We start from the raw sequence: 22,187 nt of genomic DNA, 5'->3' as shown, positions 1-22,187 counted from the left end.
ATGCCCCATGGGAGAATGTTGTAAACTACATTGCCAGCAGCCAATACGTTGTGTAGAAAGAAGTCAGAGATTGCAGGAGAAAAGCCCTCCTTTTAAAAAGGATCAAGGGAGAGAGAACTGTAACTTGCAGTGCCAATGCCAACGAGATCAATTTAAGAATCATTATAAGTTTGTACAGTAAACTTGTGAAAGAAGATCTAAGACCAGTGTGTTGGAAGTCAAAAGACTAACCCAAAAAGCAGTTTTTGATATAACTTCCCCATTGAGGATTTAAGTGTGAATAGCTCGGAACAAACCTTACCACAGAGTACAAGTTGTAGTAGTAGAAGTTTTATCCTGGCAGGCGAGTGGAACAGAAAGAAGATATTTTGAAGTAACGTGAATGTGGTATACGGTTGGGGTAGAAAGAAGTAGCAATTGTGTTTGCTAAACTGTTGCATAACATCCTGCCTAAAGTATATTCTTTTGAATGAACCTTCCTGACTAAAGTATTGTTCATGTAGTAGTAAATAAGATGTAATGGAAAGGGATTGGAAAGAGAAAAGAACAATTACATTGACTTCTGAGTTGGTGTGGGAAGAGAAAGTCTTGTTGGTTTGCCAAGTAGAAGGTTGTGGAAACCTTTGTCTTCAAGTGTGAAAAAAACCTTTGGAAGGAAGACTGGCACTTTGCCAAGTACAAGACATGTGAAGGAAAACAATTGTATATTATATCTGAAGTGGAACTTGGCTAGTGAAAATAACTTTATGTACATTGAACTTTGGTTTGAAACATATTGAATTGATCCAGTGGAAGGGGGTCCAACCCTGGTCACAAGGATTGTTGTTTGTAACTTTTATGTTTGAATTGATATGTTATTTTGTGAAGTTAAAATAGCCAGATAATTCCTGTATGTATTAGTGTTAGGAGCAGATACTTTTGGACGTTAGGTCATTTTCCTTTAGCTTTAGTTTGTCAGGTAGGGACATCCTTGTTGGGTCAGGGAAAGTTAGGCATTTTTCTCACCCCCTTTCATTTAATAAAATGGCTAGTTGTGAGAAAACTCCACCTTTGTGTCTGTCTCGCATTTCTGACCCCTCACTATACCCAGTAGTTAATGGGACACTAACAAACACATCTGCAAGTTAGTGTTTACAGCCCCTTAATATTAATACCATCACAGCAAAACGACTTCTGTTTGACATCTGCACAGAAGTCTTTTTACTAGGTCTATTTATGGCAGGGAAGCCAGTGACTCCCCTGATAATGCTCACCAGACTCTGCAGTGCTACCCGGAGCGGACTACCAACAGTGAGGTCTATGCTTAGCTTCCTGCCCCAGCTCCCCAATGCACCAAGCAGAAGCAGTCTGTGGAGTGTGAGAGGGTCGCACGGGGGGTAAGTGACACAAGTAACATATAAAGCTAGTATCAAGGAGATCCTGTAGGGTTGCGTGAGTTGGGGCTGGGAGGGTGTAGAGGAAGGAGACTAACAAGAAGGGATCATCTTGCGGGCTACAAACTTTTATCAAATCAATAAAGAAATCTTGCTCTTCCTATTTCTATGGGGCTTACCCTGCCTCAACCCAGGAAAACCTGAGTGAGTGTCAGAATGTCCGTCAAAATGAAATGTTCTCTGTCTTCTGTCAGAAACCAACTAATCTAACCTGAACACTATAAACATAAGTCTTTAACTAAAGTGAAGTTTGTGTTTCCTTCACCAGGAGAATGACTCCCTTCTCCTGGTTTCCTGCTTCCATCTTAAATTAGAAGTAACTCAGTTCCATTACAACGGACCAGAGGAATGACTCCTGGGCCTTGTACAAATGTTTTGCACAGTGGTCCTTAAGCACACTTGCAGAAAACCTGGATTAGACTCTAACTCCTTCCACGAAGTAGAAAAACTCAGCCTTATTTGGCTTCCATTTACCACGCGAATGAGGAAGATGGCTCCCGTTTCACTCTACTACTCGGTCAGCAGTATTGGATAGACCACTGCACTGAAAAGAGGGAGATAATTCTCAACACAGATACACTCTGCTTGGGCAGTGGGGTTTGGCGGACACTGCAACGAGGGAACGGATTCCTGATGCACTCTGCTTGAGCAGTAGTATTTGGCTGACCACTGCGACGAGGGAGATGATTCCCATTGGACTCTGCTTGAGCAGTGGTATTTGGTTGACCACTGCGATGAGGGAGATGACTCCTGATGCACTCTGCTTGAGCAGTAGTATTTGGCATTGTCCTTGTCTCAACCTCCAAGTGCATCCTACATCAAACATCACGCCAGGGCACTGGTTGTCTTGCAAAGGAGACTTGCATTCTTTAATGTAGTGTGCGGGTCAGAAGAAGGACACAGACTGTCAGAGGACATGTTCTTCAGTCTTTTATTAAAGTAAGAATATAAGGCCCTAGCTTTCCCTATGTTTATGGGTGATCCCTGCTTATCTTAATAAGGTGCTCATCTGTCAGTCATGAACGTACAAAGAAAAAATGCATACGCTGTCCAAAGCTACCATAACTGACCATACCACTAGATACACTAGGACTCCCTTCTCCTAAAGTACCAGTCTTTAGTACCCAATTTGCATATAATCTCTTGTGACCGTTTGTAATAATCTCTTCAATTCCCAAAGGGAAAACTTGATTTTCCTTTCTTCACTTGGACTCCCTTTTGACTGTTTCTTATCATTAGAAAAATCAGCTGACCCGTTTGAGGGAAAATTATCTTTAGGGGTTTTCAATCTTACTTTATAACAATTCCAACTCTCTTGAGTTTCTTGCTTCTGTATATGAGTTACAGATATAGGTTCCTGACAATGGGCCTCATTAGGAGGTTGCCGGTCCGGTAACAATGGTACCGGTAAGCTTGCCAGTACCGTTGTTACCGGACCAGCAAACTACGAGGTCTGCTTGCGGGTGCCTGTCAGCCTGGCTGGTCTGACTTGCCGGGCGGGATGGCACCGGCGAGCAGACCTACACGGTAGCGCCGGCACCGTTATTAACCGTGCCAGTGCTACCGGCCTCCCCATTCCCATTGAGCCCTATTGGGCACAAATGGGAATGGGAAGTAATAATTACTGACACCCAGCAATGGGCAATTACCGGGTCTGACGGGGCCGGAATGCCCCGGTAATTGCCCATTGCCGAGCGCCAGTAAAAAAAATACTCCAGCAGCAGCCATGCCGGTATTTACCGGCACGGCTACCGCCTCAGTCATAATGAGGCCCCCATGTCATTCTTTCTCTTTAACACTATAATACTTATGTTCAGGATAGCAAGTTATTTTCTCATTTTCCAAAGGTGGTTTCATTCCCTGGTTCTCTTTCTCCTTAACGAGTTCTTCTGCAACCTGTTTTCTTGGTCCACAGCTTATTTATATATCTTTTAGATGTCCCCTCCCCCCGGGTCTTTTCATGCATTGTCTCTTTTTCTTAATGTCACACTTTACATTAACCTTATCTCTTGGATTCCAACCTTCGTGAATATTAGCCGTTGGTTTTAAGTTTGTTTCACAATTTATACTGCCCATTACCTTCTTTCTGGGGTAGAGCGGATTCAGAAGCCCTCCTTTTCAGGACTCGGTTTTCTCTCTTGTAATGCTAATTGCATTCCCTCTATGGCGTTCGTCTCCTCACTCTCTCGTATATCCTGATAGCGCCCGAGTGCTCGGCTGCACCCTGGGACACCTTGCAACCTTGTGTTGCTCATGGTATCAGCGACGTTCTGCGCACTACGCGCCCAACCTGGCCTCCTTCCCGAGGTCTCGCCACCACATTCGGTTGAGCACATGCTCTGCCGGTTCTCTACTTTACGGGTATACCGTTACAAATGCATCAAAGTTGGGACTTTTACAAGTCCCGGACAGGATCTGAGCAGGACACAGGATAAAGCCCATGAAAAGGGGCAAGTCCTGCAAAATATGGGAAAGTTGGCCACCCTACTTCTGGTGGGTGACACCTGCGATACTCAGTGACCTCACCCGCCAATCCCCTTGCCGGCTAATAGGTGTCAATGGAGAGCACACCAGCAAAATAAAAATCTTCTAGTTTCACCCACATTTCCATTTCTAAAGGTTGGCCAGTATGGTGATATAGTAGAAATACTTGTAATAGACTGTGTACTGTGGATTTTGATACCGACAGACCTAGGGCAAGTTTAGACTTCCTCTCCTTCAAGCCCTTGTTATTCATGGACTGACGGGAGCTACAGTCGCTGACGTTTTGTTCCTTACCAAAGCACCAGAGGCATATCCTTTGCAGATTTGTGATCTACATCTTCGAGTCACAGTCCGCACACCTCTTAAACTCTATCTTGGCAGAAGACATACCTGAAGAGATGTAGTATGCAGTAGAAAATAATCGCTGAGGCAAGACAAATTGTTCTGAAGCGTGCTGTGCATGTGGAAAAATGGGACTGAGGCAGTGAGCGCAGTGCATACTATTTATACCACCGTCGACGTCCAGTCCGAGCGTGGGAATATTAGCCGCCGAGACACAAAGACCTGATGGCGCACAGCACCCTCTGCTGTCTTAAATGTTTCAAAAACTGCAAGCAGAATATCGGTATATCAGAGATGAGGAATCCGTGGCAGGAACATACAGTAGAAAGAACATTAGCCGGGGTAAGTTATTTGTTCTTCTGTCCACCACAGTGAACTGAAGTATTTTACTATGTCCAATCCAGTGTTTTGGTTGCTTTAACCAGTGGCAGGATTCTCTTTGCAATTCCTGCACAGTGATTTAATAGAACAAAGCATTAATGGTCCCTATAAAGGAATTCCCTATTAGATTCAACTTTATTCCTTTTCACTTCCCATGTAGCAGTGGGTCCAAAGTAGCTAAGCATCCTGCAGTAAGAAGGTCAGGATTTGAGAAGTTCACAGCGATAAAATCTGTCCCTCTCACGAATAATGACCGGGATGCTGTTTATCTTCCTTTCTAGTAGAGAGAGAAAGGTTGGATGCTATTGAGCAATTTGCGATTTGGAAGGAGATAATTTCTTTTCAAAACAAATATTTAAGATGGCAACTTGGGTTTGGATTCAAGGTGCCCTGAGGCAGATGGACTAGCTACATACACTCTGCGGATCTAAACGGTTCATAGTTCCAAATACCTTTTCAAAGGAAGTGCTAACACTTTCAGGTTGCTCACAAAAACTAGTTTCCTGCACATGAATCTATAAGGCTGTGGGGCAGCCTAATGTAGTGATACAAGTGCTTTTGGTGGTTGAACACCGTCGGAAACCCTATCTTTGATTGGATGGCAAAATGGGAACTGCCTCTTAGTATCAACCATTTTTACTGCTGTCCCCGTTTGGGCACTTCCAATTGCTCTTACGTAAGGACATTCAGAAAACCTATTGGAAAAGTTGTCACACATCTCAAAGTTCATAGGGGTCATGTTTATCATTGTTTTCATTGCTGGACCGTTTAAGCAGGACATGGCTCTCTCCCTGGAGTTTATTGTGTACAGGCGGCTCAGCTGAGGTGTTTTATATTAGTTAAGTTAAGTTATTGCTTACACAAATCAGTACCCCCATCCTGGAAACAGAACATAGTTCAAGATTGTGTCCTTCTGAACGGTGTCAGCCCTAGGATCAACAAAAGCTAATTTCCTGCTGGGACCCATGACAGCAATTTAGGAATTTCAGGGTTATCTCCCTCAAGTCCATCCGAATAACAGTTATTAGTTTTGTCTATTAGGTGGCACGGAAAGCACTATCTTTAAAGCCGAAACTATTGTCATTAAAATAAGATCTTTAACATGAGAGCCTGAAATAGGGGCTTTGAATGTCTTTTTCTAATGCTTTTATATGCACATGACATATGAGGATGGATTTATGTAGTTTGCCTATGTGTCCCACCCATTAAGTTCCCATCTCTAAGTGAAATCTATAGAATTTGCCTCACATTCCCACTCATTTTCAATCCAACCACACACTTTTTGCACTCTTTACATACTGAATTGTCAGCCATTTTGTTTTTTCCTACAGAGACGCCATCTTGAAATGTAGTTGTTGACAGCTGTATGTTGGTATATCACATCCAAACTTGCAATGTTACGTTTTAATAAAAGTAACTTATAAAAATTGCACCATCATTTTGATTTTGTTGTAAAAAAGGAATCCATTACACACGTTTTAATAAAAAGGATATATATCTTTTTTTATTCATTAAGCTTGGCTAGCACAGAACATTTCTGGCAGTGTATACACTAGGTGGAATTGTTAGTTACAGGATTAAAGGCCATGCGCTGCTTGCATTGTTAGTCTGCAGCTCACAGGCTCGGAAAGCCTTTGCGGACATTGCAGAGGCTTTCGGTTGGCCTTTGGAAAATGGGGCAGCGTCCATCAAGAGATTGCTTAGCAGTAATCTCTGATATAGTTGTTGTGTTTATTTTTTAGTTGTGTGAAGTGGCAACGCAATCTTCATCTTTCCGTTCCCCACAGGTGCTCATGTTATTGTCCAATGCCCTGGACCTCTGATGACGGGTTCCGTGGGCTCGGCTATTAGTGATGGTGTCCCATCTCAATAAACCGGAAGTTGTACTTAATCAATTTCCATGTACCCTCCCAGACTTGTGCCCTGCTTTCATTACCGTTGCTTGAGATCTGACTCCCCTTGGCAAACAGGAGACAAACAAATCCAACTGGTGAGCAGCAAGGAAACAATATTATTCAAGGCATATCATTCCTGTGGGGCAGTCAGTCTTAGAACAGACGGAGAACTAATGGGAATTCTAGGTGCTACATTTGGTGGGGCAACAGGCATAAAGGATGGGCCTGGCCCTCCAACCCCTGCTTTCGGTGAACCTATGTAAGACTGACAACTTGCAAAGCAATCATAGCACACTTGCAGCACCGCCCTACAGATGTCTACTGTAGCACGAGGCACCCACTGTTACAGAGCAAAAGAGTGCAGTCCCTTTAAGAGGGAGGGACTGAAAAGGGAAAGGGAAATCCAGGGGAGGAGAGGAAGGGGAGGGCAGAGGGAGGGACAAGTTAGTTAATGGTTGATGAATAAAGGAGGTAGAAGCACGAAGCCGCTGTCCATGTTTTCTGTGAATGCACGTGTGTTTGGGGACTCACAAACTGCGGATGAGGCGCCTACATTGAGGAGTTGAAAGTCCCTTTCCAGGAATCTGTTCAAAGGAGTGGGAATGTTGAAAGACACCGTCATCAAACTCCATATTGACCCGGCAGTGAGACCTGTATCACAACACCCTCGGAAAATTGGGTTCCACATACAAGCCTAAGTGACGCACGAACTGCGCCTCCTCCTCGAAAACGACATCATTGAGAGAGTCGACAGGCCCACCCCGTGGGTGTCCCCACTAGTAGTGCTACCCATATCCGAGGGATGCATACATCTCTGCGTGTACATGCGCATTCCCAACACTGAAATCCAGATGGAAAGACATCCGGGACCAAATATCGAAGACATGCTGGTAAGACTCAACCAGGCCTCCCGGTTCTCCAAGTTAGATCTGAACCAAGGTTATCACAAGCTAGTCATCGACCTGGCCTTAAGACCCATAACCACATTCCCTACTCATGAAGGATTTTTCCACTATAAGCGGCTTAATTTTGGGATATCATCTGCGGCTGAGATATTTCAGGTAACAATACGCAGGTTGATTGCACCCGTCACAAATGCCTTCAACTATAGCGTTGACGTTTTGGTATTCGGTATCACCCAGGAACAGCACAATGACGCCTTAAAACAAGTGTGCAACACCCTACACAAAGCCGCCCTCACTCTCAACTCAGCAAAATGTGCCATCAATAAGCGCGGCCTATGCTTCTTTGGCCACATATTCTCCGACCAAGGGATTAGGGCCGACCACGACAAGATTAGCGCCATTGTAAATCTAGAGGCCCGAACGATGTGGCAGAGCTGCGTTCCTTCCTGGCGGGATACTGCGCCCACTACCTGCCGCACTATGCTACACTCACCAGCCCACTCCGGAAACTCCTTAAGAAGGACCTCCCCTTTGAATGGGACGAACACTGTCAAAGGGCTTTCTGTACTATCAAGCAGGAACTGGCCAACAGCTGGCCTACTTCAACCCCAACTGGGATACCGAGATCACCGTTGATGCCAGTCCCATCGGGCTATGGGCCATACTCGCCCAGTCAGACCCCATTGACAAAACCAGCACAAGAATGGTTGCATACACCAGCAGGGCACTCTCCAACATCGAACAAGTGTACTCCCAGGTGGAGCATGAAAGCCTGGCCGCAGTCTGGGCAAGCGAGAAATTCCACCACTTCATCATTGGACGGACGTTCGTCCTCATTACAGATCATCAGGCACTCCTCTCCCTGTTCGGGAATCCCAAGACCAAGATGCCACCGCACATTGAACGGTGGGGCATCACACTACAAGAGTATGACTACACCATCGTTCATAAACCTTGGGGCAAGGCCAATCCAGCAGACTATTTATCACGACACCCCGGAGGGCCGAGAGAGAACAACATGGAACACGAGGCGGAGGCATCCATTACCTACTTATCCCTTAATGCTCTGCCCCCCCGCCATCACAAATAACATTTTTGCCGACAGAAGCAAGACAGACTCCACCATCCAAGCGGCAATCCAGCTGACCAATACCAACAGGTGGCGTCCCCTGACATTGGAACACTTTGCGCCCAGGGAGGTGGACCGGAGGGACCTATAGAGAATGCCAAAGATCTGCAAAGAACTCGCCACAATGGTCAAAGGGACACTCCTGCGAGGAAATTGCCTAGTGGCCCTCAAGAGTCTTAGGAAAGACCTGGTAACCATCGCACACGAAGGCCACAGAGGGGTCGCTAACACAAAGAAGATATTGAGAAACCAGGTGTTTCCCATAGAGGGACACGATAGTAGCAAGAAACACAAAGACATTGTATACCGTGCCAACTAACAGCGGCAAACAGCCTCCCATGCTCGCTACAAAGGTACCCCTACCGGAAGGGCTTTGGCAAAGTGTAGCGATGGACTTTTACGGACACCTAGAAGAAGGAGGCCATTTACTTGTGGCCATCAACGAATACTCAGGCTTTCCCCTGGTTAAGCATGTCCAGTCCACGGCGTTCCACCAAGTAGTGGGAGTAACCGATGAACTGTTTAGTAAGTGGGGAGTCCCCAACACTGTGAAAACAGACAATGGCCCGCCATTCCAAAGCCAGGACTTCCGGAAGTTTGCAGCACATCTTAGGTTTCACCACCAAAGAATTACTCCCTTATGGCCACAAGCCAACAGCATGGTAGAGCGGTTTATGGCCACCATCAAAAGTACACGCCACAAAGCAGCGACGGACTTAATGCCGATGCCACAAGCCATCTCGCAAATGCTGAAGAGCTACAGGAACACACCCCACGAAACAACGGGATGGACACCCACAGAGCTCATGACAAGCCAAAGGCTTGGCTACCACAGCTCGAAGACGACACCCCAGCAGAAGATGCAGAGATCGGGAAGCGAGAAGCAGAGAAAAGGAGGAAGGCTAAAGAGTGGATAGATCGGAAAGGAAAGGCGGAAGAACATCAACTCCCAGTTGACGAGGTCATACTCATCAGGCAGAAGCAACAAAGAAAGACTGACGCGAGATATGGCCCTGAGCTGCTTCTGGTCACTGATGTCAGAGGACCAATGGTCACGGCCATGGGAGAAGACGGGGAAATTACCCAAAATGCCTCATTCTTCCATAAGCTGTTTCAAGAGTGCCCTGACGAGGTACCACACATGGCGAAGAAGAAGAACCCCGAATAGAAACGACAGAGGATCTCCCACCAGGAGTATCGGAAGGAGAGACCCGTGAATCACTGAGCTGCCTGGAGCGGACCATACAGAGTCCACCTCCCTCCCCCCGAATTGAACAGATGTAGTCCACGGACTTCCCTGATAAGCAACTGGGGCGGGAGGGGGTTGTTAACAGAGCAAAAGAGTGCAGTCCCTTTAAGAGGGAGGGACTGAAAATGGAAAGGGTAAGCCAGGGGAGGTGGGGAGAGGAGAAGGGAGGGACAAGTTCCTTAATGGTTGATAAATAAAGGAGGTAGAAGCACGAAGCCGCTGTCTGTGTCTTCTGTCAATGCACGTGTGTTTGGGGACACAACATCCACCCACTGTTTGCTGTGCCTGACCGTATTGTCTGAGTGTTGTGTTTCATTTTACATATTATCATGATCACAGAGAATCATCGAGGGGCTTTGCATTGGCAGCTGCCTGGCACAATGGCACCATACAAACAATCTGAAATAGAACATGTGCATATATAAATAATTACATTTCAAACAGATGTTTCATTCTCTTGTTTGGACACATTTCAGGAAGATCCTCTGCGAATATTTATGAAGTCGAGAAGCATTCAGTTCTGGGCGCGGGGTTTAAAGGGAGGTGGGGCAGTGGGCTAATGCATCCACGGCAAGATTCTTTGCTTGACCTCATGGTCACAGGTTTGTCTCCCGGCAGGTCCACTGAGCCCTTAGCAATCCGAGGGGAAAGGGGAACTCGCACTCAATAGGTAAAACCTTGCATCTGTTACCAGCGCCTAGAACAGTGGTCTTCAAACTTTTTGACCCCGAGCCCCCCCCTAAGAAATATTTCTCCGGCCCAGGCCCCCCCTATACACATGTACTCCAAAATGTTACTCGGTTGCGAATGGTTATCGCGCGCTGGAGTATAATGGTGCCCCCAACGAAGGAGTGCATGCCACACACCACGTTGTTTCAAAATCATTGCTTGCAATGATTCAAATCAGATGAGGACAAATATTTGTGAACAAAGCATTCCGATTATTTTGCTATAATACAGAGGACTCGACTAAAAATAGTGTTGGGTATTTATTTCACACAAACGAAAACACCCAATATTGCTGTCCTGTAGTAACATTTGCTATGCAAGTGCTGTAACAATTTGTTTCTGAAGTACAACAACGTACTGTCAATGCTGTCACTTGCAAGTTGGACAGTGGCATACTGGAGAACCAGTGTGAAGGGTGGGCCTGCCTTTCACCAGCCAGCCTGTCAATATTGGGTTCAATTTTTCCAATAGCCAACCGCAGGCTTTCTTCCACCTCCAGCTTTGACCGATATTTTGTCTTTAGGGCTGCAAGTGCAGAGAACCCAATTTCGCACAGGTATGAGGTGCTGAAAGGTAAAAGTACATTGACTGCACATTTCGATAAAGTTGGATACTCTGCAGACACATGTTGCCAAAATGCACCCAAAGACAATTTTCTGAATTGGCTCTCTACTAGGCGGTCACTTTGGAGCTCCATTAGTTCCTCCTGGAGTTGTATTGGGAGATGGGCTCCTACGTCAGCTAGGAAAGGCTGAACCACCCAGTCATTCATGTTGCAATTGTCGTCAGGAAAGTACTTTTCGAGACTGGTTCTGAGAGCATTTAAATGGTTTCCAATTACTTCAGAAACACATGAGAGATCATACTCCGTCTCCTCAAGAGCACCTTCTAATAATGGGAACGCATCGGCTATGCCAATATCAACCCTCCTCCTCCAAAGCTCCAGCTTCTTCTTGAATGCCGATATTTTTGCATTCATGGCAAATGATGTGGTTTCTGTGCCTTGCAGGGAGAGGTTTAGAAAATTTAGCTTTTCAAAGATGTCGCCAAGGTAAGCCAACAGTATAAGCCAGCGTGGATCACACAGAGGCTCTGCTTTTGTCTGGTCTAACTCCAGGAGAAAGTGTCTCACTTCGTTTCTGAGTTCATAGATGCGATTTAAAACCTTTCCCCTGGATAGCCACCTGACCTCTGTGTGAAACAGCAAAGCATCATGGTCAGCTCCCATTTCTGCACATAAGGTGGCAAACAGACGGGCTCTTGTGGGGTGCATCTTAATAAAATTTACGATCTTTACAACAGAAGTCAAAACTTGTGTCAGTTCATGCCCCATATTGCGCACAGCCAAAGCTTCTCGGTGTATCATGCAGTGTGTCCACACAATATGTGGAGCTACTGCCAATACTTTTGCTTTTAGCCCAGCTCTAGCACCACACATTGAAGGAGCACCATCCGTGCAAATACCAACACACGCCTCCCACTTTAGGCAGTTGGAATTTAGGAAGTTGTTTAAAATTTCAAAGAGTTCGGGTGCAGTTGCTCTGCCCTTAATTTTCTTACAAAACAAGAAGTCCTCCAACATCTCCTTTCTGTGGCAGTACCTCACATAGGCAATCAAGTGAGCTTCTTTTGATATGTCAGTGGCCTCATCCAACTGTAGGGCGAACTGGCTGTCTTTCAAGCGCGATATCAATTCTGTACTGATATTAGAGGAAGGGTCAGCAATACGGCGGCAAATTGTTGTGTCTGACATAGGGATACTTTTGCATTTCTCTGCTGCACTTTCACCAAGCATTACCCGGTTGACAGCGAGAATGGTTGGGAGAATCACTTTCTCAGCATCTGTAAAAGGCTTCTTGTTTTTGCCAAGAAAGTCCGCAATGTGGTAAGATGCTTTCAAAGCATTTGCAGGTACAGATGCCACACTTTTAACAGTCTCCTTTTGCTTTTTCATGCCTTGCAGCTGCCGTACGAAGAAATCCCTGGTCTTTTTTGCTAAATCAGCATGTTTGGTTTCCAAATGCCGCCTTAATTTTGTTGGCTTCAGGCTGTCATTTGCCAATGTAGCACCACAAATCACACACTGCGGCTTCATTTCCCCAGCGACTGTGATGCATGTGAACCCAAAGTCCAAATTTCCTGTGTATGTTCCCACCTCTCCTTCCGCTTTACGTTTCAGATCCCTACCATCTTTGGGCACTAGAAAACGATCCATCGAGAAAAGGAGCCTGAACCTGTCGAAACATTTCAAACGGTTTTAAAAAAGTAGAAATGCACCCCAAAAAAAGCATAAACATGGCAAACACCACTTGCAAAGAGTTGAACTGAGCCATGTGAAAATGTTGGGGTTGGTGGGAAACACCCCATGCAAAAAAGGGTCAGAAATATGGGGTGGGGAAAAAAGGAGGGGAGATTTTAAAAAAGCAAAAATTCAACAAAAAACGTTCTGAAAAGCTTGGGAGTGGGGGAGGGAAACCCCACACAAAAATGGGTCCGAAACACTGGTTGGATAAAATACATTGGTACAAGTCTCAGAAGAATTACTATTCAGATCATGCAGGCCCAGTTCTAATTTCTTTTTGCAGTGTGGCCCCGGACTAGGTTGCAGGTGATAATGTGCCCCCCCCTGGGTTGCCCTTAATGATGCGTATGTCCCGTCCCCCCGGTCACCCGTGATGTGGCATCAAGCAATGCAGCGCCATACAGTGATAGAAATCAGATGGGCAGTTAGTAGTGCAAGAGGACAGCTTTGTGGGGAGGTCAGGCAACTAAAAGCAGATTGGAGCTTTACCCACAAATACAGGATATGAGAATCCAAAGGAGATGGGTTTGCAGTGAGAGGTGGCATACGGCATGAAGAAAATGGGGCCTTGTGAAATCCATACCGGCAAGGGGTGGTGGTGGTGGTGGATGGCGGAGCTCTCAGTTTTGGGAAAAATGGAACGGTAGCGCAATCTGAGCAGGAACGAGGAGGGCAAGCATTGACTAGGGGTCCATAGATAGCTTGCGTTTCGGGGAGGAGAAAGGAAATGAGCTTAGTGTAGTAGTTGAATTTGCAGTAGTGACAGATGTGGTATTACATACCATTTGGGGATTTTCCCTAGAGCCAAGAACCTTAGTTATGGCCAAGTGCCATCAGTTTGTAGGAGAGGCTTTGCCGAAAGGAGTATCAACCTCAGAATTGGGAAAGAAAAAAGGTACCACCAAAAGTTGAAAAACATTCTCCAAAAGTCAGTAAATCATCTGTCAAACAGGACCAACACTGAAAACGAACCTGACTTCATATCCAGAGAAATAAATTTCAAGCTGCAAGTTACTACCAGGCATGAGAAGTCACTCACCACTTCAATTCGCCAAATGCACACCATATATATACTCCCCATGATCACTCGCTATTGGCGGGTGAAGGTTGAGAGCCCTGGTTTAACCAACACATTTTTTCCAGAACGAGGAGCATTGCGCAAGCTAGGGATCCAATGGATGACTGGAAACACAGCCATGGCAAATGAAGCAGGACCGGTGCTGCATTAACAACGCGGCTCCCCCATGGCAGATTGCTGGGCTCCAGCAATCTGCCATGGGGGAGCCGCGTTGTAAAAAAAAAACACCAACAGAGCAGTTCCGGTCCCCCGCTCGCCTCCTCTCCCCCATGCATGCCCCCCAATGTGGGGGATGCAGGGAGAGAGGGGCGCAGGGGGACCGGTGCTGCATTAATAACGCGGCTCCCCCATGGCAGATTGCCACGGGGGAGCCGTGTTAAACATAAAGCGGAACGAGTCACTTACCTCGGACTCGGCGGCGGCGGCGGCAGCAGCAGCAACAACAACAGGGAACACAGGACACCACAACGCAGCCTGGATGCGCGATCCAAATGCAGGAAAGCGCGCGTCCAGGCTGCGTTTATTTCCTGTTTCCATGGCCACGCCCCCACCACATCGCACTCCGCGCCCCCCCAGGCATGGTGGCGCGCCCCCCTTGGGCGCGCCCCACAGATTGAAGACCTCTGGCCTAGAAGTACACAAAGGACGCTCTGTAAAAGCACTTCCTATGTTATGCTAGCCAAGCATGGGGACTTCCTGAAGTTTTGGAAAATGTGGGTTGTCTACAATAATACCCAGGGGCGTTGCTAGGGGGGGGGCTAAGGGGGCTATAGCCCCTGATCTTTTGGTTGTAGCCCCGGATAGAATCTCAGGAGCTACAGCCAAAAGACTAGCTAGTCCCCAGTCCCAACAGTTCTGACATCAGCTTAGCCCCGGGTCTTTTCCAGACCTAGCAACTCCCCTGATAATACCCTTCCCTTCATTGAGTGGCGCCGTATTTTTACGCACTTCCGAAAAATATGATTTACAAAACAGGTCAAAATGTTGCTTCATTGCTGCCGGCCAGGCCCATCTCACGGGGTGGAAGTGGGGGCCCGTTTTTCCAGTCGTGGGATTTTAGTCAGCAGCTTGCATATGTAGGTCGGTACCTATTATGTAAACCGTGGAACTACAAGTCCCAGCATGGCTGAAAAGCAAGGACTGGACAAATGATGACCTTCAAGACATGGCACCAGTTAATGCATATCAGGTGAGATGAGGACATGACAGAGGGCGTTCACCAGAGAACACAACACAACACTGCTCCATCGATGCACCCCTGAAGGTAGCTATGGGTGCTGCACTTTCCGCAAAACCATTTAGCAAAGCAGGATTCTCAGCGGCTGTTTAGAGGTCTAATATAGCCAGGTCTTTTCCATGTATAGCACTAGATATGCTATACTGTACGACTGTTTTTGAAGGCTCGTTTTTTTTTGTAAAGATAGTGGCACTGAGGCACAAGGATGAGATGTAATTCGCCCAAGATCACACAACACAATTTGTCCGTGGGACTTAAATAATGAATTCGGTTTTCGAACTTAGGCACAAGGGTGTGGAGTCCTGTTCCGATTAAATACGCTTTGTCTTCATTAATACTAATTGTGATCGTCCTCGTGACAGTACTTTGTTGACAATGTGTCCAGAATCACACCATTTGGTCAAGTGGCGGAATACTGAATTAGAGCATGGGCGTTTTAGCTGCACAGCCCCACCCACACATCCTACCAGCACTCTGTCTACCCACATCCACCCTACCCCCACTTTCCCTACACCCACCCTACCCCAGCTGTCTCTCTACTCCCTCCCAACCTTTCCCCACTCTCTCCACCCACCCTTGCCCCCACTCTCTCTACCGCACTCAACCTTCCCGCACTCTCTCTATCCACACCCACCCACCCTACCACCACTCTCTCTACCTCCAACGGCCACACTACCCCCACTCTCTATCTCCACCCACCCGCTCTACCCACACTCACCCACCCTACCACTCTCTCGTCTCCCACTTACCGACTCTATCCCCACTCTCTCGTCTCCCACCTACCGACTCTATCCCCACTATCTCTACCCCCACACTCCCTACCACCAGTTAACCACCCTAACCCCATTCTAGCTACTCCCACCCACCAATCTCTTTCTACAACCCACCCACCCCTCACTCTCAGCCTGTCTGGCTCATGTTTCCTCTTGCTCATCATAGATGGCACCCTCTCTCAATCAATTTTTCTCTTGCTCTATACTTTCCTTCTTGCACCCTAGTGCCTAAAAATGCAAATAACACATGTAAACACCCAAACTATTGGCTTTGCCAATGCTTGTCTTTACTTTCAGTTAAAAAGAGCTGTGCTGTTAAGCCTTTACTAACATGGCAGGACATTTGCTCATATCCTAAATTGTTGAATGTTATGATTTGGAGGCAGGGTCATCACTGCAGATGTTAGTGTCAATACCGTCTGTGGGCATGGCCGTAATTTTAGGGGGGGGGCCGGGGGCGTTTGTCCCCCCCCCCAACTTTCATGGCACACCATTTTGTCCACATTCATTTGGCTGGGGCACCTTTTCTTCAGATGGCATGTCCCCTCCCCCCAACATTTTCAGCAAAGTTACTCCACTGTCTGTGGGGGCAAGTCTGTATGTGGGCATTCTTGATAGATGTGATCGTTTTAGAGGTTGCCCCAGTTGCAGCCTGGTCCTCTCTCCACATGTTCTAGAAGATTTTCGGTCTCGGTGTTCATTCGTGGCCAATCTCTGGTAACAGAGTTGCAGGAGGGACTAGAGTGATTCCTGGTGGGAGTGTTTACGGAGATGTGCCCCTGTACAGACAAGGTAGATGGGTGGGAGTGAGGGAGCGCACATTGTGAACCGGGGGTGACTCTCATTGAACGACAGTGTGGAAGGAGAATGGTGAAACCATGGTATGTTCCTGCAGCTTCAAAACCGGGTCCATGAACTGGGCTTTCACAAAAGCCCGCTGCAGAAAAACATCATAGATCCTTTCAATGCCACCTTGTTGGGTAGAAATATTGGTTTATGTTTTGTAGAGAAAGGGATGGCATTGTGGAAGCAGAAAATACTTTTCAGGTGTCCCTAGGATTGGCTCAAGTTGCACGTTATCACCTCCTAATAAGGCTACATAGTTTTGGCTTACATGTGGTATTTTAGCACCTGCATTCGTTTTTTTCCTCATTGTGGCAGTTTTACACCACCATTAGTTTTGGCTCTTAGATGGTGCTTCAGTACCACCGTTCATTTTGGCTACTTGGGGTGGGGGTGGTGGTGCAGAGTTGGAAGAGTGTTTAAGTGCCAAAGAGATGTTGCCAAATATTTTGTTCTAGGGTTTGACATGCAATAGTCCGTGCATACTGATAGGCACCAGGACTGTCGAGGTGGGGGTGTGGGGGGGGGGGGATGTAGAGAGCAGGGGAATGCAGGGGTCCCAAACCTCTCACACGTGGCTGTGCTTATTTAGCCATACAGGCTGCCTCCTTAGTCTCTCTGCCTAGGACCTGGGAGGGAGCTTGTATAGTCAAAGAAGTCTCCTCTAGCAAAGCCAAAATTGTTGGCTTTGCCAATTGTTGTGGTGGATTGGCAGTGCAACTGTGTTGGGAGGCCATCAAGTGACTTTTGTTACAAATATTGCCATGTGTGTGCCATAACACATGAATCTTATGAGTGGATGTCTGCCATGGAGGGTTATGCGCTGCCTTTCTATTCTCAACATGATGCCACTTTTAGTCTCTCAAATTGCTTAATGAATTTGTTCAAGAGTTACACGTTGTTTAAATACACAGGCAGCTGATCCTGGACATGTTTGTTTACTGCACCCATTACTTAGTTAAATGGTCGTCCATCAGTCCCATCTCCGTCATTGTACATGCACAATGATGATTGAATGGGAAATGTGTTCAGAATTAAGGTTGATCTATCACAAAACACAGTACGCAACAAAGCGGTTAGATAGTGGGTCTCAGTCAAAGTATAATCTATCATTTCATGTTTATGTGTGGAGAATGCAGTCTTTATAATGAGCATGTCAGCATCTCAGTAGTTTTGACTATGGCTTACCACATTTCTCTTCTGTTTCAGAGAGCCTGGCAGAGGGCTCTGATGTGGAGATTTCAGAGGAGCCAGATCTGGAGCCTGATGCCATGTTGTCATCTTCTCCGATGGGTATGCCTGGGTCTACTTTGTTTAAATGCTGAATTCTTCGTGGTGTAAAACAATGTTCCGTTTAATTTGATCCCACCAGGAAGGCACTGCAAAGCAATCATACTATACGATGTGATGCTGTCAACCATAACATATATTCACCGCAAGGCCATGAGACTGTTGATGGTAGAGTAATGCAGAAGCTCATACATCCTGCAGCTATGCCATAGTATTGTAGGGCACCTTAGTGCCAGGGTCTGCAAGTGACAATATCTTTACCATCTAGCCCATACTGGCAAACATTCGTGCAAACAATGGTAGAAGCCCTCGCCTTGGCCAGGAGCATTACTTTTAATGTTTTATTTACAGCAGGACACAGAGGCCAACCCTATGCAGTCCTCCTCACTTCTGGCTAAATTGAAACACACATTCCTGACATCACAAAGAGTGACATCATAAAGATCTGCAGAGCTGAAGAGCTTCAGCAACCAGCCCAGTCGTCCCCCTTGTTCTGCTGCTTATGCTAAGTACTGGACCGTGCTGCCTTTGCTGCTTGATTTCGCCATTCCTCTTTGCCCTTCACCACTAGTGTTGGAAATACTGTTTTCTCCCTTTTCGGATTACTTTCCTTAGCTGTGGGGTATCTTCTCCTGCTTCACTTGTGCATTTGTCTGCTAACTTTGCAGTTTTCCCTCTGTACCTCTCACCAATTATCCTCTTCTCCCCACCCCTGGTGCTACCTTAACACAGATAAGTAGGGTGGTAAAATGCTGACAGGTGTGATTATTAAGAGTGTAAGCAGCCCTACGGATGAGCGGAGTACCAGTCACTTTTACTTCATACAAATAACGTGGAGTAAAACTATTCCCAACAAAACGTAGGAGACTATGGCCATTTTGGATCCTGCTTCCACTCACAGAGCTCCGCGTATTGGTTTGGATTAGTGTTGCTAGCAGGCAGTGCCAGCAGAAGGAGATCTGTTGAGTCTACTGATTTGTGTTATTTTAGTAGGTTGGATTTAACAATGATCAATATGGAAATATAGTTCTGAATGTGGATTCAGACCAATCACAACATTCTGTTCATGTATTATACTTAAAGTTCCATTTAAGGCAAGTGTATTCTTAGAGTGTTATGGTTTGTGGAGTTCTGTGTTTAGTTCTGAAATATTCAGTTGGGTACTGCCTCTCCAGGTGGTGCCTGCTGTCGCTTGTAGCAGACTTAAATAAACGAGTTGTTAACCACAAAACTGCACAGTTTTCGCTTTTTAACATTGGCGACGAGGATTACAGACTCTGACGCCAACCCAGCTGATTCATCTCTGTGTCCAGCTGATTCATCTCTGTGTTCGGCCAGGGGGCTGGCACTGTGTCTCCGCTGTCTCCGCCGCACCAAGCGACAGCAGGCGAGGCAGATCGAGGGCGAAGGAGACAGTCAGGGAAGTCCGCTTGCATGGTGGAGAGGAGAGCCGCGAGGGAGCCGTGCACGGCAGGCAGAGCCCAGACTCCTTCACCGCCTGTGTTTGCGGTGAGACGCGGAGGGAGCGCTTTGAGGAGGAAGCCCGATCAGGCAAGTGGCAAGATTGGGGGGAGAGCCGCGAGGGAGCCGCGCTAGGACAAGCAGCAGAGCGGGCTCGCGAGCTGCGAACGAGCCGCTCACAGCTGTTAGTGCGCTCGCTCCGCCCATTGCTGTTCGCGTGCCAGCACGCGGCTCTCATCTGGGTCCTAGCGCGCGCAGACAAGCGCTGCAGCACATGCTGAAGGGGGAGTGTCTACTCCAGCCCCGGTCTCTATTGTGACATCAGTTGCCCAGCAACGACTCGACTCTATCTTCAAGAGCCCCGGTCTCCATCGTGACGTCAACTGACACTAAAAAAAAAAAGGAGGAAAAGAACACTGAAATTGCAATTGTTCCAGAACGTGCAATTAGGAAGGAAAAAAAGTGTTTACACAGTGAACAAAGGAGCCTGTACACCAACCCAATTAGTTGAAGACTCACCGTTCTCACTGCCACCTCTGCCACTTCATACACACACATAGCTGCAAAACGTTTCCTCACCATGGCAGCATCAATTCCTCCACCCACTTCGTTCCTCAATGAACCTGGCCATCCCCTTCTCAGGTGGGACAAGTGGAAGGACACATTTGAGAATTACTTGGTGGCAATGGGCGGTGACAGATTTTCATCAGCTCGCAAAAAGGCTCTGTTGGTTCACAATTTGGGCACAGAAGGACGCAGGATCTTCGATGGGCTGACTGGAGACCACATGTTGGAGGCGGGTGATGCTGATGAATATGCATTGGCTCTCAAAAAACTACAGGACCATTATGAGCCCAGGAAAAATGTCAGCTTTGAAAGACATAAATTCTTCCAGCGAGTACAAGAACAGTCTGAGTCGGTTGAATCATATGTGGCCTGCTTAAGGTCATTAAGCTACTCATGTGAATTTGAGCACCTGACTGATTCTCTAATCAGGGATCAGTTACTCAGGTGCACCAATAACGCAAGGATCCAAGAGAAACTACTGGCCAAGGACATGAAACTGGATGAGGCACTCGAATTAGCCAGGAGCATCGAACAGACATCATTGTATGTCAAGGAGTTAAAGGGTGACAAACAAAATCCGACTACCATGTCAGTCTGTACAATAGACCAAAAGAAAAGATCAAATATTTCCAGTGGAAAGAAAGGGAATTGGACTGCGAGAAATGCATGTACCAGATGTGGCAACCCCAGACATGGTGCAAACATTCCGTCGTGCCCTGCCAAATTCGCCGAATGCTTTAAGTGCAAGAATAGAGGACACTTTGCAAATGTATGTAAAGCTAACCCCATAAACTTCCTCAAACCCAGAGTAGAGAACAGGTCCAACATTGAAGAATCGGTCAGGAGAAATTACAATATTCAAGAAGTATCAGTCACCCAGGAACCAAGTGCCAAGTTTGTTTTTGAAATTTCAGCCATCTCAGGAGAGGCTAAAGGTCCAGCAGACACTTTTCTGATTGATGGGCGAGGCTTAGTCATGAAAGTAGACACTTGTTCTCCTTGGACCATAATCTCGAGGGATACTTTGGTTAACATATTGAAGAAGGGCGAAGGGTCAATTAAACCCACAAATGTTAGAGCATGTGGATATGGAGAATCTACGATAGAAATCTTGGGGGAATTTTCGGCATCTGTCAGTTACAAAGGAAAAGAATGTCAGGCCAATATTTTGGTAGCGAACAAGGGAGCTTCTTTATTAGGATGGGAAGAACAAAAGAGTTTGGGCGTAAGAATTCAGGCAAATGCCCCCCAGCCAATTTCTATTGCGGAAGTAGAAGACGACCTCTAGACCAAGGAGTTCCCTGAAGTGTTTTCCGAGAAATTAGGGAAACTTAGTAATTTTGAACACCATATCAAATTAAAAAATGATGCGCAACCAGTGATACACAAAGTCAGACAAGTGCCATTAAAGATGAGAAGTAAGCTTCGGGAGGAGTTAAATGACTTGGTGGACAAAGGAGTAATTGAACCAATGACAGCAACAGAATGGTTATCGCCGGTTGTGCTAGTAGCCAAGGCAAATGGAAATCTGAGGCTGTGTGTAGATTTACGGAGCCTCACTCGTAACATTGTTGTAGAGAGACATCCTCTGCCTAACATATCGGAGACTCTTTCCACCCTGGGAGAACCGAAGGTATTTTCCATCATTGACTTGTCAGCGGCATATCATCAGGTTCCTTTGTCTGTAACGCTCACCTGATTCCCGTAGAGGCACCGGTCTTGACTGGGCGTATACCGTATCTTCAAAGGTGATGTGTAACACACGGCTGGCTCTTTGGGCTGGACCTCTGTGCACTGTATGTCTGGCTCGAAGGGTAAGATGTCTGCAGATAGAAAATGTGGGATTAATGAACTGGGTTATTGAATGTCTCTCTCTTCTTCCCTTTCTCTTCTCCTGTAGAACCCCAAAGGTTAACGCTCTCACCTTAGGTAAGTGAACGCCGTGCTCTCCATCTGCCTCGAGGCAGGGTGCTGTAACCAGTTTCTTCACTGGATAAGGGGAGCAGGCCTCTTGACTTCAGAGGACTGCTGTCCGTCGTTTACTGCACGAACGGTAAGTTTCGAGTAATTCTAATGTCTTTAAAGTCTT

The 22,187-nt window shown here is 46.6% G+C and overlaps 1 protein-coding gene and 1 long non-coding RNA gene across 4 annotated transcripts in view; one reads left to right on the top strand and one right to left on the bottom strand.

Moving 5' to 3' along the window:
• Window positions 1–18,052, bottom strand: part of LOC138472152 (uncharacterized) — a 192,452-nt gene extending 174,400 nt beyond the window's left edge. The window contains exon 1 of the long non-coding RNA XR_011268562.1: window positions 17,969–18,052. This is a non-coding gene — a long non-coding RNA (uncharacterized lncRNA). The remainder of the gene's footprint in view (window positions 1–17,968) is intronic.
• Window positions 1–22,187, top strand: part of CFAP74 (cilia and flagella associated protein 74) — a 2,332,202-nt gene that overhangs the window by 105,245 nt on the left and 2,204,770 nt on the right. For all 3 annotated transcript variants that reach the window (XM_069610170.1, XM_069610172.1, XM_069610171.1), the window contains exon 3: window positions 17,990–18,073. In XM_069610170.1, the coding sequence (XP_069466271.1) occupies window positions 17,990–18,073 (84 nt within the window). The remainder of the gene's footprint in view (window positions 1–17,989; window positions 18,074–22,187) is intronic.

The sequence above is a fragment of the Ambystoma mexicanum genome, chromosome 8 (genome assembly GCF_040938575.1).
Source record: "Ambystoma mexicanum isolate Mex_15411 chromosome 8, UKY_AmexF1_1, whole genome shotgun sequence".
Taxonomy (NCBI): Eukaryota; Metazoa; Chordata; class Amphibia; order Caudata; family Ambystomatidae; genus Ambystoma; species Ambystoma mexicanum.
The sequence above is the reverse complement of the archived record's forward strand: the minus strand, read 5'-3'. Positions and strand labels throughout refer to the sequence as shown.